At 43.2% G+C, this 18,092-nt stretch overlaps 1 protein-coding gene across 2 annotated transcripts in view; it reads left to right on the top strand.

The window, feature by feature from the left end:
- The first annotated feature begins 234 nt into the window (after window positions 1-234).
- LPCAT3 (lysophosphatidylcholine acyltransferase 3) overlaps window positions 235-18,092 on the top strand; it is a 41,685-nt gene continuing 23,827 nt past the window's right edge. The window contains exon 1 of one of the 2 annotated variants that reach the window (XM_003820261.5): window positions 235-492. In XM_003820261.5, the coding sequence (XP_003820309.1) occupies window positions 342-492 (151 nt within the window). In that variant the 5' untranslated portion in view covers window positions 235-341. The remainder of the gene's footprint in view (window positions 493-18,092) is intronic. The other variant, XM_055095328.1, reaches the window with a different exon arrangement.

Raw genomic sequence — 18,092 nt, 5'->3', positions numbered from 1 at the left:
ACTGTCGCCGGGCCACGGGCTCAGACCTTTCCAATGGCAGCTCTGGGTCCCGACGCCAAGCCCCGCCCAGCCCTGAGCCTCCCCGTGTGCATTCTCGGCAGGAGTCACCTTTGCCTTACAAACCTTCAGACCCGCCCTCTTCCTACCTTGCCGCGCTAGGCCCCGCCCTCTGCGCAGGTCGGCCAATAACGGGGTGAGCTGGCGCCGCGGGGCGGGCCTCCAGCCAATGCGCACGCCGTGGGCGGGCCCCGAGCCGGAATTGGGGGTGAAGCGATAGCGTTTTGCCCGCATTCGGGGCGCGCGGAGCTGGGGGGGGTCCCTGTGGGGCGCCCGGAGTTAAGATGGCGTCCTCAGCGGAGGGGGACGAGGGGACTGTGGTGGCGCTGGCGGGGGTTCTGCAGTCGGGTTTCCAGGAGCTGAGCCTTAACAAGTTGGCGACGTCCCTGGGCGCGTCAGAACAGGCGCTGCGGCTGATCATCTCCATCTTCCTGGGTAAGGACCCTCCTGCCTCCCTCCGCCCCTCGCGGAGTCCCCGGGGAGTAGGGGAGGAATGGGGACAGGACCTCCCTCTCTTCCCGGAGCCACCCGGGAGGGCTGTGCCGGGTGCGGGTGTGAATCCTGAAGCACACCAACAGCTACTGAGGGAAGACAGAAGTCCTGTCTCGAGTCTGGGGCGCTGTGCCCTCTGAACCTCTTCATCTTTCTCTTCAACCCCTGCCATGCCCTCTGGCCTCTCAGTCGGGCCCCCGCCCTCTTGTGCCAGGCTCTACCCTTGCTCCCACGACCCGTCTTTATTTGTCGCTCTGTTGAGTTCCACTGTCTGGCCATGTGTCCTGCTCTGTCATTAATAACCACCCGGCACACGCGCGCATCTCATCGGTAGGCATAGGGCCCCTAACTTCAGCCCTTTCGGCCTTTTCAGCCCCATATTCCATATTTCATATTCTGAGTGCCTGTTTTGTTTATTGCCAGCTTATATTATACTTTCGTCTCTTTTCTGTCCCAGTCCTACTATTTTCTTTTTATACCATGTTGCTTTTTTTATTTTCCAAGCCACCTACCTGTCATTTACCCTGGAATATCATTTTAATGCTGGACTTGGGAAACAGGACTAACAACCTCCTTAAAATCGATCCATACTATTCCAAGCGTTTATTACACGTGTGGTTCAAAGGATGTGGTGTATCTGAATTTATGCCACAACAAGCTGTATTACAACTGGTTTATAGGCTTTTTTACCGCATCCTCACTCCATGGTTTAATACATGGAGGTAGCATAGTACAATGGAAAAAAGTATGGGTTTTGAAGGCAAACAAATCAGACCCAGCCTTGTTGCTGCTCACAAACTGAAGGACCCTACGCAGGCCGCAAAACCCTCTGGGCCTAATTTCCTTATCTATGAAATGAGGACAACAGTGCCTACCACATAGGATTGCCATAAAGTCCTGTAGAAAGGCCAAGATTGGGAAGTACCTGTACATATATATACATAAAATTTAAGCAGTTGGAACGTTTTATGAAGGTTATAGAACTTTAGGAGCGGGTGGGTGGGAAGGATTAAGCAAAAGCTGTAAGTGGTGATAAGGAAACAGGACTGGGGCTAGAGCAGAGGGTTAGAGGTCTGAACCATGAGAAGTTTGAGATAAAGTTGGGCAGGTGTGGAAAGCCTTAAATGCCAGAGAGAAGTTTGGCGTTTATCCAGTATTCAGTAGAAACACTGACATATAATATCACCAGAGGGTGTTAACCCAATCTAGATAATGGGATAGGCATTAATTCATATTTAAACAACCTTGCCTAATAGCATTGTTACTTTCCTATTACATATCAAACCAAGATCTTCCTTTCTTCCAAATAAAGATCACCTTTTTCTTCCTCTGTGGAATCGTAAGATTTTAAAGATGGAATGGAACTGGGGTTGTGCAGTTTGCTCAGTGTCACCCAGACATCATCCAAATTTATCAGCACCCTAGTCTAGGCTTATTTGCACTATACCAGCTTTGAACTTCCTACTCTTTCATCCTTGTTTCTGACCCAGTTATTTTTGACATTGTAATTAGCAATTAGTGTTTACATTTGACAGGACGCAGCGGCTTATGCTTATAATCGTAACACTTTGGGAGGCCAAGGTGGGAGGATCGCTTGAGGCCAGCCTGGGCAACATTTTATTTGTCTCTACAAAAAATTAGGCCAGGCGCAGGGGCACATGCCTGTAATCCTGGCATTTTGGGAGGCCAAGGTGGGCAGATCGCTTGAGGTCAGGAGTTTGAGACCAGCCTGGCCAACATGGTGAAACCCCATCTCTCCTAAAAGTATAAAAATTAGCTGGGCATGGTGGTGGGCACCTGAAATCCCAGCTACTTGGGAGGCTGAGGCAGGAGAATCACTTGAACCCTGGAGGTGAAGGTTGTAGTGAGCCAAGTTAGCTCTACTGCACTCCAGCCTGGGCGACAGAGCAAGACTCTGTCTCCAAAAAAAAAAAAAAATTAATAAAAAAATGAGCTGGGCGTGGTGGCTCATGCCATGCCTGTGGTCCCAGCTACTCCCGAGATTGAGGTGGGAGGATCACTTGGGCCTGGAAGTTTGAGGCTACAGTGAGCCGTGGCGCCACTGCACTCCAGCCTGAAGGATAGAGCAAGACCCTGTCTCAAAAAAAAAAAAAAATTGTATTACATTCATTAGTTAGGAAGCTGTTGGTTTCTCAACAATAAATTCAGAATGTAACACAAGTAGCAACCAGTTATAAGGGGCAATCTGTTAAATGGAGTTAGGGCTGGAATTAGGACTTGGAATTCAACTTTTGTTTATTGACATAAAGAATTCAACTTTTGTTTGTTGACATAATCACATATTGCCTGTGCACTCCTGCTGGGCTATTGCTGTGTACCGTCACGGGGCATACAGATGACTAGGAAATTGTTTTCTCCATATCCCACTCCTCTTCCCTCATCTTCTCTCATTACCACCAATCATCAAAGTAATAAACACTTGGTGTAATGCATCTACCACACTCCGGAGCCCCCTTGCTCATTCTACCATTTCCCACACCCTGCCTTCCTATCTCACATACCCTGTTGCCTTCAGTAATTCATAGTATTTCTCATTTTTAGATCAACTTGGGGCTTCAACTTGCCTCCTATCAGGTATAGCTCATCATGTGGACGGGTAGGATTGTATTCCTAGTAGGCACAGTTTAAATACATACATATAAATATAAATTGATTAAGCTTGATGTGTGCATGGTAGGAGTGCATTTTGGTTGTAAATATGTTTCCCTTACAAAGGTTATTACCATTTCTGTGTATTGTAACCTAGAAACCAGTAGCCTTTCAGCAGTGGAGTTCCTGGTTCTTGAACCCAGCTCTCTCAGGGAACTGGGATACTGGAGGAAATCCTTGCTGGAGGTACCAAGAAAGCCTGTAGTCCAAAATGATTTCTGGTTCACTTTCCACTGATTAGATTAATTCAGGTTAAAAACACCTCCCTAAATGCAAATACCCCAAGGGAAGAGTTAGGTATATCATTCACATTTTCAAGTGTACGTTTTAATCAGATAGTCTAATTACTATTTTCTTAACATCTTACTTTTTTTACTTCAGTTCTGTGTGCTGATCTTGGGGTGGAATGCAGAGCATTAAAGCACTGGCTTTTAAACCTTTTTGACTAAGATCCATCGTAAGAAATATGTTTTACATTGTGACCCAGAACACACAGACATGTATGTGTATACACGTATTTGAAACAAGTTTCAGGAAAGAATACTTGCCCTTAATAATAACTCACTAAGTTGATTTCATGACTTGTTAATGAGTTACAACAGTTTGAAAAATCTTGAGTTAGAGGCTGCAATTTTTTTTTTTTTTTTTTTTTTTGAAACGGAGTCTCGCTCTGTCACCCACACTGGAGTGCAGTGGCTCGATGTCGGCTCATTGCAACCTCCGCCTCCCAGGTTCAAGCAGTTCTCCTCCTCAGCCTCCTGAGTAGCTAGGACTATGGTGCACGCCACCATACCCGGCTAATTTTTGTGTTTTTAGTAGAGACGGGGTTTCACCATGTTGGCTAGGATGGTCTCAATCTCCTGACGTCGTGATCCACCTGCCTCGGCCTCCCAAAGTGCTGGAATTACAGGCGTGAAATTACAGGCATGAGCCACCGCGCCCAGCCGAGGCTGCAATTTTTAATATTCAAAGAAAAAGTAAGCTTATGTGGACTGCTGCACTGGAGTATTTTGAGCAGTCAGAAGACTGTAAAAGGAGTGTGTTTATGTTTGTGTGGTGTATGCTTGCAAGGAGTTTGATGGAAGGATGCTGAAGAGGAATTTTGCCATGAGCCCTGGTGCTGGCAAATACTACCAGAAAACATCTCCCCTTCAACAGCTTGGATCTCATCACTCCTTAATGTAACTAATACCATGAATTGCTCATATAAATTCAGTAACATGCACCTACTACAGGTAAAGCAGTATTCTTAACCCTGCAAGGGCAGGAGCAGTGGGTGTAGTATGAGTCAGGAGCCCTGCACTCAAAGGTATTATGGTCTGTTAGGGTATAGGAAATGGGCCTGAGATAAGTATACTAATAACCCCAATAAATTTTAAGCACCATAAGAGAGGTACAGAGCTTTGTGAGATTTAAAGATGGGACATTTCATTTAAAGATGAGTAAGGTTTCAGCATGCTGAGATGGTAAGACTTAAGGAATAGCATGAGCAGAGGCACTGAGGTGTGAATGTGGCAACACAGCCAAGGAACAGTCAGTAGTCTAGTGTGACTAAAACAGGACTTTAGAGAAGTGATGGAAAATCAGGCTGGAACTGTAGGTTAAAGAGCCTTTAAAGCCAAGGTAAAGAGTTTGTACTCACGTAGGTGATAGGGAACATTGGAGATTTTTGAGTGGGGAATAATATGGCTGGAGCTGTATTTAAAAAGATAATACAGCCTGGGGTGATTTGAAGTCAGCATAGACAAGTAGTAGGGAAACTAAGGAGAAAGAAGTGATCTAGAGAGGAAGTTATAATGACTTGGAGGCAGGGTGGCTGCGCTGAGAGGAGAAAGTGGGCATCTCCTGTGAGATGTTCTAGGAATACCGGAACCTTTTGAAAGGTAGATTCTGTAGACACTGTCATCTACACAGCTGCTCATGCCTGAAACCCAAGAATCAGCTTTGTTGCCTTTCTTCACTCACTTCCCACATCCCAGTCACCCAATCCTATCAATACAACCTCTAGATTGTGTCTCAGATCCATCTACTATTCTCCATCACCACAACCACCAGCCATCTGTCACCAGCACCACCCGAGTAGCCTCCTGACTAGTCTCTAATTCTGTTCTTGCCCCCTCAGTCCACTCTCCAAAAGCAGCCAGAGTGATCCGATCCTGTGCCTCTCCTGCTCAGAACCCTTCAGGGGCTTCCATACCTGGCTGGTAAGCCCCTGCCTGCTGCCCTAGCCTCGTCCCAAGCAAGCTGACGACCTTTTAGCCACATGGCCTTTGTTCAGTTCCTCAGGAAAGGCATGAAGGCTTCCCTACCTCAGAGCCTTTGCACACGCTTACCTGCTGCCTGGAGTGCCCTTCAGTCACCTGACAAACTCCTTTTCATCTTCCTCTGAGTTCTTTCCTGACTCTCATGTTCAATTATGTCCCCTGTTACACTTTCTCATACTGACTGGAATTTCCTTCCAAGTATATATTACACTTTGTAATTATATATTTGTAGATGAGGACAGAAACCATGGAAGTTTTGTTTACCACAGTGTACCCAGAGTTTAACACATTACTTGGCTTGTAGAAAAGGCTCGATAAATACTTGAATAGGTGAATGTGTGAATGAATGACTTGGCAACTTATTAGCTGGAGGATAAAGTCGTAATTTTAAAAAGACTCCATCCTCCTGCCTGAGTAGCTGGAAAGATAAGGGTATCTTTGACCAATGCCAGAGATCAAGTGGAGGATCAGATACTCTTAAGTGCCAGGAAATGATCTGGTTTGGGGTTTACTTTAGGTTCCAAGGGCACTTCCAGGTATCTTGGGAGTTGTGAAGCCTGGTCTTGAGCTCAGGAAAGAAGCTGGGCTAAAGACAGAGTTTTAGGAGACAGTATTGGTATCATAACTGACTCAGGGAGGGAATGAAATGCCATGGAAAAGGTTATACAGAGAAGAGGATCTTATTCATGTTGATTGGGTATGTTAATGTTGCTACCCCTTGATAATAGTAATAGCTGGCATTTATTAAGGATTTTCTGTGTACCAGACATTGTCCTAAATGGTCAACAGGCAGTTCCCCACCTAAACCTGCCAGTTACCCGTGAGGTAATTATAGTGCTGTTAAGATCTCCTGGTACAGATAGGAAAGTCAGCCCTACAAAGATTGAGTAACTTTCTTAAAGTCACACTCAGTTCTGCCTGACTCCAGAGTTCCTGCTCTTTACCGCTGAGATTGGGAGGAGCATGTGGGGCTGGAAAAGATAAATGCCCTTGGTGTCCTTTTCTCTTTTCACTCTCAGTGGTTAAACCAAGATGCAATCAGTATATGAGCCACCTCTCAGTGTCCAAAGCTAGAGCTGGCCAAATGGAGCAGATGGCCACCCTGCTTACTGTGAGTGTTCCCTAGTCTTGGCCATGATGGTGGCTTGGCTGTTAGACTGATCAAAAATTGCAGCTGGGGGTAACAATTCATCCCTCAGAGGTTCAGAATTAGCATCACTAAAGTTAGCGACCTTTAAAATCAAAGGAGGTCCTGCAGTTTAGTTCCCTTTGGACCAAAGTCAGGTCTGGCCCTTCAGAAAAAAATCCATTATTCAGTGCAGAAAGCTTTCTTCAGGTAGCACTGGAATCACAATATAAAGAGACCAAAGGTAAGCTAGATGAAAATTAAGCAGCATTAATGAAACAAAGAGACTTCTGACCATAATACAAAGCAGGGTCGTAAAATTCTACTGCTATAAAATAGGGAGACTGTCCTAAATGACTTTCAAGGACCTTTCCAATTTTAAAAGTCTAGGTATATTACTTCTACATGTTTAGACTTTATTCTAGTTCATAGCCACAAATTTCATCATAATCTAAACCTTCCCATTTGGGAATTTCTTTTTCTTTCTTTTTTTTTTTTTTTTTTTTTTTTTTTGAGACATGGTGTTACTCTGTCGTTCAGGCTGGAGTGCAGTGGTGGCATCTCAGCTCACTGCAACGTCTGCTTCCCAGATCAAGCAATTCTCTAGCCTCAGCCTCCTGAGTAGCTGGAACTACAGGTGTGAGCCACCATGCCTGGCTAATTTTTTTTGTATTTTTTGTAGAAACAGGGTTTTACCGTGTTGCCCAGGGTGGTCTCAAACTCCTGAGCTCAAGCAATCCACCCGCCTCAGCCTCCCAAAGTGCTGAGATTACAGGCATAAGCCATTGCCCCTGGCCAAGGATTTCTTTTAAATACAGTTTTCCAGGTCAGGCACGGTGGCTTACGCCTGTAACCCCAGCACTTTGGGAGGCCAAAGCAAGAGGATCACTTGAGTCCAGGAGTTCAAGACCAGCCTGGGCAACATAGTGATACCTCATCTCTACAAAAAGTGAACAAAATTAACTGGGCTGGGTGGCATATGCCTGTAGTCCCTGCTGCTTGGGAGGCTGAGGTGGAAGGATCACTGGAGCCCGGGGTCCTCCGCTCAACTCAGGACGTTGAGGCTGCATTGAGCCAAGATCATACCTCTACACTCCAGCATGGGCAACAGAGCAAGATTCTGTCTCAAAAATAAATAAATAAATTTTGTTTTTAATTAGCCAGGCATGATGGCATGCACCTGTAGTCCCAGCTATTCAGGAGACCAAGGTGGGAGGATCATTTGAGCCCAGGAATTTGAGACTGCAGTGAACTATGATGATGCCACTGCATTCCAACCTAGATGACAGAAGGAGACCTCATCTCTAAAAATAAATATATATATTTTTTCCAACCCCTTTTTATCTATACCCCAATGTCTTACATTCCATAAAACATCATGTTTTGAATTCCAGTATAACTTTATCGTTAAACATGTTTCTTTGCAGAAGCATGTATAAGTTAGGGTCCACAAGATTATTTGCATAAGCTAATTTACAAAAAAAATTATATAATCACTGACATGAAAGCATGTCTGGGCAGCCATGGGAGCTCATATGAGGCATCCAGTTCAGTCGCCTTTTAAAAATGATATTTGCATTAGCTGGGCATGGTAGCATGTGTCTGTAGTCCCAGCTACTCAGGAGACTGAAGTGAGAGGATGCACCAGAGCCCCAGAAGTCAAGGCTGCAGTGAGCCATGATCACATCACTGCACCAGCCTGGGCAACAGGAGTGAGGCCTTGTCTCAGTCAGTCAATCAATCAATCAATAATGGTATTTGGTCTTCTGAAAGAAAGTGACATTTTAGCTGGGCCTTAAAGGGGATGGTAAGATTCTAGTAAAGTAGAGATGAAAGCGGAGGAGCTTTCCAGCTGCAAAGAGTAATCTGGAGATCAGGAAGAGTAAGATCCTGTCTGTCCCTGAATCTAAGGAAAAAGAAAAAAAAATTTTGAGAAAAATCTGAGGAACAGCAAGTAGTCCTCTTTAGCTAGAACAATAGAAGATCGTAAAAGAGCAGTAGAGAAAAACATGATAGGCCTTTTATGTAGGTGGAGGTCAATGACAGAGTAAGGTAGTAACATGTGCATTGTCTTTAGAGATCTTCTGGCCTAGGTTCAAATGCTGGATCAAATAAATATGTACTAGCTGTTTCACCATAAGCTCATTACCAGACTTCAACCACCCATTTCTTTATATTCCCACAGGCCAATTTTACTAAAGAATTGCAATGAAGAGTTAAGCAATTTATCTGATAAATATTTTTAGATTTATATTTCATTCATAACTAGCAGCAGTATTTTGAAACAGAATACAAAATTTATATGAATTTTTAAAGTAATACAGTCATCAAAGAAATTTTCTATTTCTAGAAGACTGCTTAGGCATACTCTTTTGTGATGTGTTCATTCTCCTTTGGCCTGGAAAAGTTTGAGAACTGTTGCTCATTGGGATGTTGTAAGGACTAAATAAGATAAACTATGTAAACACTTAACCATGCTTGACCCAAGATCATCTTAAATAATTGTTCTTCCCTTCCCTGTCAATAAATATTTATTTTCTCCCTTTCCAAGGAGACACAAAGTATGGTCTTGTGACCAACAGCATCTGTATCTTATGGGAGCCTGTTAGAAATGCAGATTCTTTGGTCTACTCCAAAACTACTGATTGAGAAACTCTGAGGATAGTGCCCAGTAATCTGTTTTAGCAAGCCAGGTTATACTTATTACTCTAGAGTTTGAGGATTACTAATTTAGCATATTTCTTCCGGTGCCTATTTTGTAGTACTTGATGTCCTGATAGTACCTTTTTGGAATGTCATTGGCCAGGCGTGGTGGCTCACGCCTGTAATCCCAGCACTTTGGGAGGCCGAGGCAGGCAGATCACCTGAGGTCAGGAGTTCGAGACTAGCCTGGCCAACATGGTGAAACCCATTTCTATTAAAAAGATAAAAATTAGCTGGGCATGGTGGCACATGCCTGTAGTCCCAGCTACTTGGGAAGCTGAGACAGGATAATCGCTGGAACCCAGGAGGCAGAGGTTGTAGTGAGCCAAGATTGCACCATGGCACTCCAGCCTGGGTGACAGAAAAAAAAAGAAAGGTCATTGTATCCTGTACTCTTTGGAATAAACAAAACTCTTAGATTCCTTATGGTTTAGTTTTTCCCATGTGTAGGCCTGACAGATAGGAAAGTTGGGCCTACAAAAATTGAGTAACTTGCTTAAAGTCACACTCAGTTCTGCCTGACTCCAGAGTTCCTGCTCTGGATGTTATCTGAAGAATAAAGAGATGTTGTTGTTATTATGTTCACATTGTTATTATGTTCATTATCATGATCATCACATACACCATCTGTTTCACACTTTTGATAAGAAGGTTAGATACAGAGGAGTTTTTTTTTTTTTTTTTTGAGATGGAGTCTCACTTTGTTGCCCAGGCTGGAGTGCAGAGGTACAATCTCAGCTCACTGCAACCTCCACCTCCGAGGTTCCAGCAATTCTCCTGCCTCAGCCTCCGGAGTAGCTGGGATTACAGGCGTGAGCCACCACACCCAGAGAAGGAGTTTTTTTAATAAGGTTATTGGATTAATGGCTCCATCTTTTTTGTGTTGCATCAACCACCTTAAGCAATATAGCATTCTCCTGATTGATCTCCTTACATTTCTTAATATAAGTAATAAATTGTGACTTGTAGCTTTAACAAAAATTAGGTGCCCTAGTTGCAGCTGCCAGGGAAAGCTAGTCTAATATCAAAGCAAACCATCCTTCTTCTCAAGCACAGAGTTTTTAAGATAGGAGTGTGTGTGTATTGACATTTTCCTAGCAGTGGCTGAAGTCAAGGACCAGGAGATTTAGGGCCCACTTGGAGTTCTTATGGTGAAACAGTAGTAGCTTCCTAGAGACCTTTAAAGCTTATCTGTAATTTGTATCGTTCAAAAGATACTGTATACATCATTATTTCTCCCTGCTTTCAAAACAGGAAGGGGGTGTGGAGAGTAACACACTAAAAAAAGGATAAGTAATTAATTTCTGGGTAAGAATTTCCTTTTGGCTTAAAATGGACTGATTGTGTAAGTTCCTCCCTTTGCAAGCAGAAGCTTTGAAGATAGTGAGCTAGATGAAGCTCTGGACATCCTGAATGAAGTATTCTGTATAAGAACCAAGTGTATAATAACTGTTAGTAATAGAGGCTGCTCATAGAAAGGTCATTGCATTGTAATTGTAGGGACAGTTTGTCAGAGAGTAGGTAGAAGATTATCAGACCCAGGTTTTGTTCTTGGCTCACATGAAGTCATCAAGTAGGCTATTTAAATGCTTCACTTTAACCATAGGCTAAGATTAAATTAAAAATAAAAAGCTTTTGTCATGGCCGGGCACAGTGGCTTATGCCTGTAATCCCAGCACTTTGGGAGGCTGAGGTGGGTGGATCACCTGAGGTCAGGAATTTGAGACTGGCCTGACCAACATGGTGAAACCCTGTCTCTACTAAAAATACAAAAATTAGCCGGGCACGGTGGTGCACGCCTGTAATCCCAGCTACTCGGGAGGCTGAGGCAGGAGAATTACTTGAACCTGGGAGGGGGAGGTTGCAGTGAGCCAAGATCGTACCATTGCACTCCAGCCTGGGCGACAGAGCGAGACTCCGTCTCAAAAAAAAAAAAAAAAAAAAAAAAAAATCCAAAAAATTAGCCGGGCATGGTGGCGGGCGCCTGTAATCCCAGCAACTTGGGAGGCTGAGGCAGGAGAATCACTTGAACCCGGGAGGCAGAGGTTGCAGTGAGCCGAGATCGCGCCATTGCACTCCACCTGGGCAACAAGAGCAAAAACTCCGTCTCAAAAAAAAAAGAATTTGCTATAATAGAAGATCCATGTGTACATTCTGTATGCAAATCTTAGGAAGATATTAGATCCCAGAAGGTTAAAGTTCCGATCTCTATATATTTGTATATGCTTTAAGGAGAAGTGGCATCCATGTAGATGTGGTAAATGGCTTATAACTCTCGAGGTTTCCAATTTCTGCTGTGGTAGCAATTCTAAACTCAGATGGACTTGGACACTACTCTGGATTACTGTCCCTAAATATCAACTACTGTTTATAAGCCAGCAGAGGCCAACTGAAATAGTACCCATAAAGTTCCTACAGCATATCCCTCAGTCAGAAGTGGAAAAGATTGATTAAAGTTGGAGTATAAACATATGGGGCCCTGACCAAAAATATTGAACCATACTACTAGAAATCCCCATTCTTTAGCTAAAGGATAATCTGACTTCACTTTTAATTCTTCATTGACTATTGGTGCTCTGAAAGAATAGGAAATAATAGCAAAACATAGGAACTCCTAGATAGCATACATTTATTTTTAAAATGTATACCATCGGCCAGGCACCATGGCTCACGCCTGTAATCCCAGCACTTTGGGAGGCCAAGGTGGGCGGATCATTTGAGGTCAGGAGTTGGAGACCACCCTGGGCAACATGGTGAAACCCCATCTCTACTAAAAATACAAAAACTAACTGGGCGTGGTAGCACACACCTGTAATCCCAGCTACTCAGGAGGCTGAGGCAGTAGAACTGCTTGAACCCGGAAGACAGAGGTTGCAGGGAGCCAAGATCACGCCACTGTACTATAGCCTGGGAGAAAACAAACAAAAAACATATGGTCAACTTCCCAAGTAAACTGACCAATGTCAGTTTAGGTTCAGTCTTACTGTAGGAGTGCCTGCCGTAGGCCAGCGCCTCTCAACCTTTCCACTAAGTACATTAAGATCCTAACAGTAATCATTGGGACCCCAGGTCATCGTCTCAACAGAAGCTCCAGATTTCTTCAAGTCTTGGCCCTCTTGTTTTATATCAAAATTTTATGTATATTATTTTTATATTTTCAAAAATTCTCCCCAAATCATCAAGTAATATTGAGATGCTGATGTAGAAAAAAGTAGATTTCCAGCTGGTATGATCAGTGATAAATTGGACTTCATCAAAATTAAAAGCTTTTGTGCACCAAAGGATACTATCAAGAAAGTAAAAAGCTATCCCACAGAATAGGAGAAAATATTTGTAAATCATAAGTCTAGTATTCAGATGTCTAAAGAACTCTTAGAATTCAACAATAAAAAGATAACCCAGTTTACAAAATGGATATGAATAGACAGTTCTCTAAAAGAGACATATACATGGCCAATAAGCTCGTGAAAAGCTGTTTAATATCTTTAGTCATTAGGGAAATGCAAATCAAAACCACAATGATATATCATTTCACACCTACTAGGATGGCAATAATCAAAAACACACAAACAGGTGTTGGTGAAGATACGGAGAAATTGGAAGCCTCAAGCATTGCTGGTGGGAATGTAAAATGGTGCAGCCACTTGTGGAAAATAGTTTGTCAGTTCCTCAAAAAGTTCACAGTTACCATATGACCCAGCAATTCCATTCCTAGGGTTATACCCAAGGGAACTGAAAGCATAGATTCACACAAAAACTTGTACACAAATGTTCATAGCTTTATTATAATAGCCAAAAGTGGAAACAACCCAATTGTCCACCAATTGGGACAAATTGAATGAATACACAAAATGTTATATCCACACAATGGAATGTTATTCAGCCATAAGAAAACAATGAAATCCTGATCACATGCTGCGACACAGATGAACCTTGAAAAATTGTGACATGAAACAAGCCAGACACAAATGGCCACATATTGTATGATTCCATTTATATGAAATACCCAGAATAAGCTAATTCGTAAAGACAGAAAATAGATTGGTGGTTGCTAGGGGATAAGAGGAAGGGTGAATTGGGAATGGCCGCTATGCGGTACAGGGTTTCTAATGTTCTGGCATTAGATAGCGGAGATGAAAATGTTCTGGCATTAGATAGTGGAGATGGTTGCATAACACTGAATATACTAAAATCCACTGAATTGTACACTTAAAAAAATGAAGAAAGAAGGACTATGCATGATCAAAGAAAAAAATGCTTTGTGCTCAAGTAGGGATAGAATAAACAGTAAGACTGGAAAGACTGTGAAGGGCCTTGCATGGCAAGCTAAGGAAGTTAGCTTTCATCTTATAGATCATAGGAAGCCACCAGGGTATTTTGAGCAGGGGTGGCATGTTTAAGGTAGTGTTATAGGAAGTTTAATTTGTGAAATGAGAAAGAGATACTATCAGCCAGGAGAGGTAGAAGGTTCTATAAAGTCAAATTGAACACCCGAAGTTTCAGATTTCATGAATGACCCTGGGTATGTGTGTATATACATATGTATGGGATTTGTAGTCATCTGGGGAAGGCTGAGGTGCTAATATGAATACTGAAAACTAGAGAGGGTAATATAGCAGAGTAGTTAAAAATGAAAACACTCTGAACCCACATGCTGTCTGGGTTCAAATTCCAGCTCGGCTACCTTCCAGCACTGTGACCTTAGGTAAGTCACTAATCCTGTCTGTGCTTCAGCTTCCTCTTCCGTAAGATAAGGATACCTACTCATCAAGGTTGTTTCGAGGATTAAGTGGGTTAATACATACAAAGTGTTTACAATGTCAAGCTTAAAGAAAGGTCCCCAAAAATGTCAGCTGCTAGTCTGAAACTCCAGAGCAGGTTTGAGAGTAGCCCGCTGTTGTTCTCTGCCCCGGATAAACTATGAAGTAACAGTCCTAAAGTGTTAAAAGACAAAACAAATTGTTCTTTGTGAAAAATGACCCTTTAAAAAAACTCCATCTACTAATAATGAAGCTTAGTAGTAGTAAAATGATGATTTTTAGCCATAAAACGGGTTTTCTATATCTTCACAAATATAGTGTAGAGTTTCACAATATTCTTTGATATGAACCAGTCTCTCATACTTTCTGTATAGCACTGATTCTCTAAGTAAGATGCCAAGGCATGACCTCCCTTCAGGAATTGGGAATCTGCATTTTTAATAAGCATCCTAGGTAATTCTTATGCATGATACAGGTTGAGACCAGTGCCATGTACAGAAGTGGGAAAAATGGCTTATGAAACTCAGTTGTATTTAGCACACTGTGTTAGACATAAAATTTGAAAACCCAACCTGGACAACACAGTGAGACGCAGTCTCTACTAAAATAAAATAAATAAGTGAACATTGAAAACCAATGGATAGTAGAATGTATTCAGTTCAGTGAGACATGAAACAATATTTTTGCTTAATTGAATCAAACATGTTAAAAAAAAAAAAAAAAACTCACCCTACTCCCAAAGCACTCAATAAATTCTTCAGAGAAAAGGAAGAGCTTTTTGTACTACATTGCCTCTAAAATCTTCTGTAGGATAAGATATTTTAAGATCACTTAAAATCTTGTTTTAAGTTTTTAAGTCTCATTTTAATAACCAAATAAAATGGTTTTTATTTGAGCCAGTTTCAAGTTCTTAAAGTGACACATAGGACTTAACAAAATCCATTATTTGTCATTTGTGCTTTGCCCATTTTTACTGATTTCTTCATACTGAGGGAAAAAAATGCTACAAATGTATGTTGGTATATAAGAGAGTGCATTCCATAAATATTAGAAATTTTTTTTTTCTTTTTTTGAGATGCAGTTTCACTCTTTCGCCCAGGCTGGAGTGCAGTGGTGCCATCTCAGCTCACTGCAACCTCTGCCTTCCGGTTTCAAGTGATTCTCCTGCCTCAGCCTCCTGAGCAGCTGGGATTACAGGCGCCCGCCACCACGCCCAGCTAACTTTTGTATTTTTAGTAGAGATGGGGTTTCACCATGTTGGCCAGGCTGGTCTTGAACTCCTGACCTTGTGATCCACCCACCTCAGCCTCCCAAAGTGCTGGGATTACAGGCGTTAGCCACTGCGCCCGGCCAGAAAAATATTTTTATAGAATTCAAACTTGTATTTTCTTTTGAAGGGATTTAAAAAGGGTGAGAGAACCCAACAACCACACTTATTCAAATTTATAAGGGTAATTAGGAGTATTCTCATGGTTATCTTTAGAATCTTAGCAGGGTAAAAAAGAGTTTATTGTTTCATTTGCTGAAACTCCTGAGAAGAAGTCTCACCACATTTGTATTTACAGAGATTAGATTTGGCAACTCTAAAGACAAGAGAAATTACTCATGATAAGTGTTTGGAGGGGTTGGAGAGAAAACAGCTAATTAGTCACTTGGCAGTGTGGCAGGGCAACCTTTGGGCAACCCAGTCCAGATTAGGTTAGAAGAGGAGCACGGACCTTTTGTCCACTGCAAACCAGTGCCACAAATGAAGTGGGAAGAGACAGGTTACCACATACTGGTTGGACTTGAGAGAGAACCAGAAAGTGTACAATCCCATAAGCATAAAAAATGGGGATAAAACTTCAAGTGTATATAAGGGTAAGAACAGGAGGAAGCAGTAACAGAGAGGGCAGGAGAGAAAGATCAGAAGGAATCGGACGCCTGAGAAGAGGAACTGGGGGCTGAGACCTGGCCTGGCCTGGCCGCTCCCCATTCCTCCCTCTGCCGCTGAGGGCTTCAGTTTTCCCAAGTGAGAAACAGCTGTGCTAGATTGCTTCTACAGTCCTTTCCACTCCTGGACCGAAACAGTTGCACCTGCATCTAAAATACGTAGCTCTAGCATATAAAATGCAGGTTACCTCAACTCCCCCCCGACTCCCACATCTCACTCCCTTCCTTTCCCTGCCTGCCCTAATTCTGGCTGTGTTCTGTTCTTGCCTCATATGGACTCTTTTTCTCCTCCCCTTCTTTTCCAATGTCATGCAGTCTCTTAACACGGGGTTTCAACCACTATACAGAAAAATGTTAGTGAAAAAGGAAGAGGGGTTCCATGCTGCTTGTTTCTCCCTAACCAGGCACACTAAACTAGGGGTGACAGTGTATCACAAAGTCCAGACTCACAGTCTTGCTGCCCCTTCTCCTCTTCAAAGTTTGTTTCCGAAGTACCACCCCTTGCACCTCACATCCCAGCCAACTCTGCCTACCTGTCAGCCCCAGCCCTCCTCAGGCCTGCCTCAGCCTCACAGCCAGGATCCTACCAACACCAACACCGCGCCAAATAACCCCTCCCAAAAGCCTCACCGGAACTAATCTGGGGACTCTGCCTATTATTAGGAACACCTTGGATGAAGCCCCTACCCGCAGAATTCTGGCAGTAGCAGCAGAATTTTCAGGCATGTGCCTAATTTTGTTGGGGTGGTGGTTGATTATTTTTTTTTAATCTAGGATTTCTGGGATCTGAAGCTTATACAATCTTGGATCTCTTCTTTAAGAAAAAGAATACAAAAATATCTTCTATAAGTTTTACAAAAATATATGACCATGTGAGCACGTTGCTAGCTCCCGCCCCCACCCCACCCCCCAGAGCCTTGGAAGGGGAGTGAAACTGAAGCTTTTTTAGCTTCATGGCAAATATGCTTCTTCCTGAGAGTACTGGGTACATTCACAGACCTTTATTTTTTACTTTCTATAGATTTAATTTAGTTAAGTCAGTTCGAAGCGGGCAAAGGCCAAAATTTCTCACCCCTAGGTGGCTCAAATTTCTGAGCCTGAGATTTTATATCTTAAAATCCATTAAAAGAATACTCAATTTTCGGCCGGGCGCAGTGGCTCACACCTATAATCCCAGCACTTTGGGAGGCTGAGGCGGGCAGATCACGAGGTCAGGAGATCGAGACTATCCTGGCTAACACAGTGAAACCCCGTCCCCACTAAAAATACAAAAAAATTAGCCAGGCGTGGTGGCGGGCACCTGTAGTCCCAGCTACCCAGGAGGCTGAGGCAGGAGAATGGCGTGAACCCGGGAGGCGGAGCTTGCAGTGAGCCGAGATCGCGCCACTGCACTCCAGCCTGGGCGACAGCCGTCTCAAAAAAAGAATACTCAATTTTTAAGAAGTTAGGTGTAGGTATGCTTATATAAAATATTTAGACATGCATAAGTATTTTAAGTGGCCTGAAGGAAGTACATGTATGCTACTTTTGCAAATATTTTCGCTTTTTTTTTTTTTTTTTTTTGAGACTGAGTCTCACTCTATCGCCCAGGCTGGAGTGCAGTGGCGTGATCTCGGCTCACTGCAAGCTCTGCCTCCCGGGTTCACGCCATTCTCCTGCCTCAGCCTCCCGAGTAGCTGGGACTACAGGCATCCGCCACCATGCCCCGGCTTTTTTTTTTTTTTGTATTTTTAGTAGAGACGGGGCGTCACCGTGTTAGCCAGGATGGTCTCGATCTCCTGACCTCGTGATCTGCCTGTCTCGGCCTCCCAAAGAGCTGGCCTCCCAAAGAGCTGGGTGGGCATGAGCCACCGCACCCAGCCAAATATTTTCACTTTTAAGATGCCCTGCAAGATGGCTGGTATTTTCCCGATTTCAAAGATGAAGAAATTGAGGTTTAACGAATGTAAGTAGGCCAGGCGCGGTGGCTCACGCCTATAATCCCAGCACTTTGGGAGTCTGAGGCGGGCGGATCACCAGAGGTCAGGAGTTCAAGACCAGCCTGACCAACATGGTGAAACCCCATCTCTACTAAAAATACAAAAATTA

Source organism: Pan paniscus, chromosome 10 (assembly GCF_029289425.2).
Source record: "Pan paniscus chromosome 10, NHGRI_mPanPan1-v2.0_pri, whole genome shotgun sequence".
NCBI lineage: Eukaryota > Metazoa > Chordata > Mammalia > Primates > Hominidae > Pan > Pan paniscus.
This window is presented reverse-complemented; position numbering and strand designations above follow the sequence as displayed.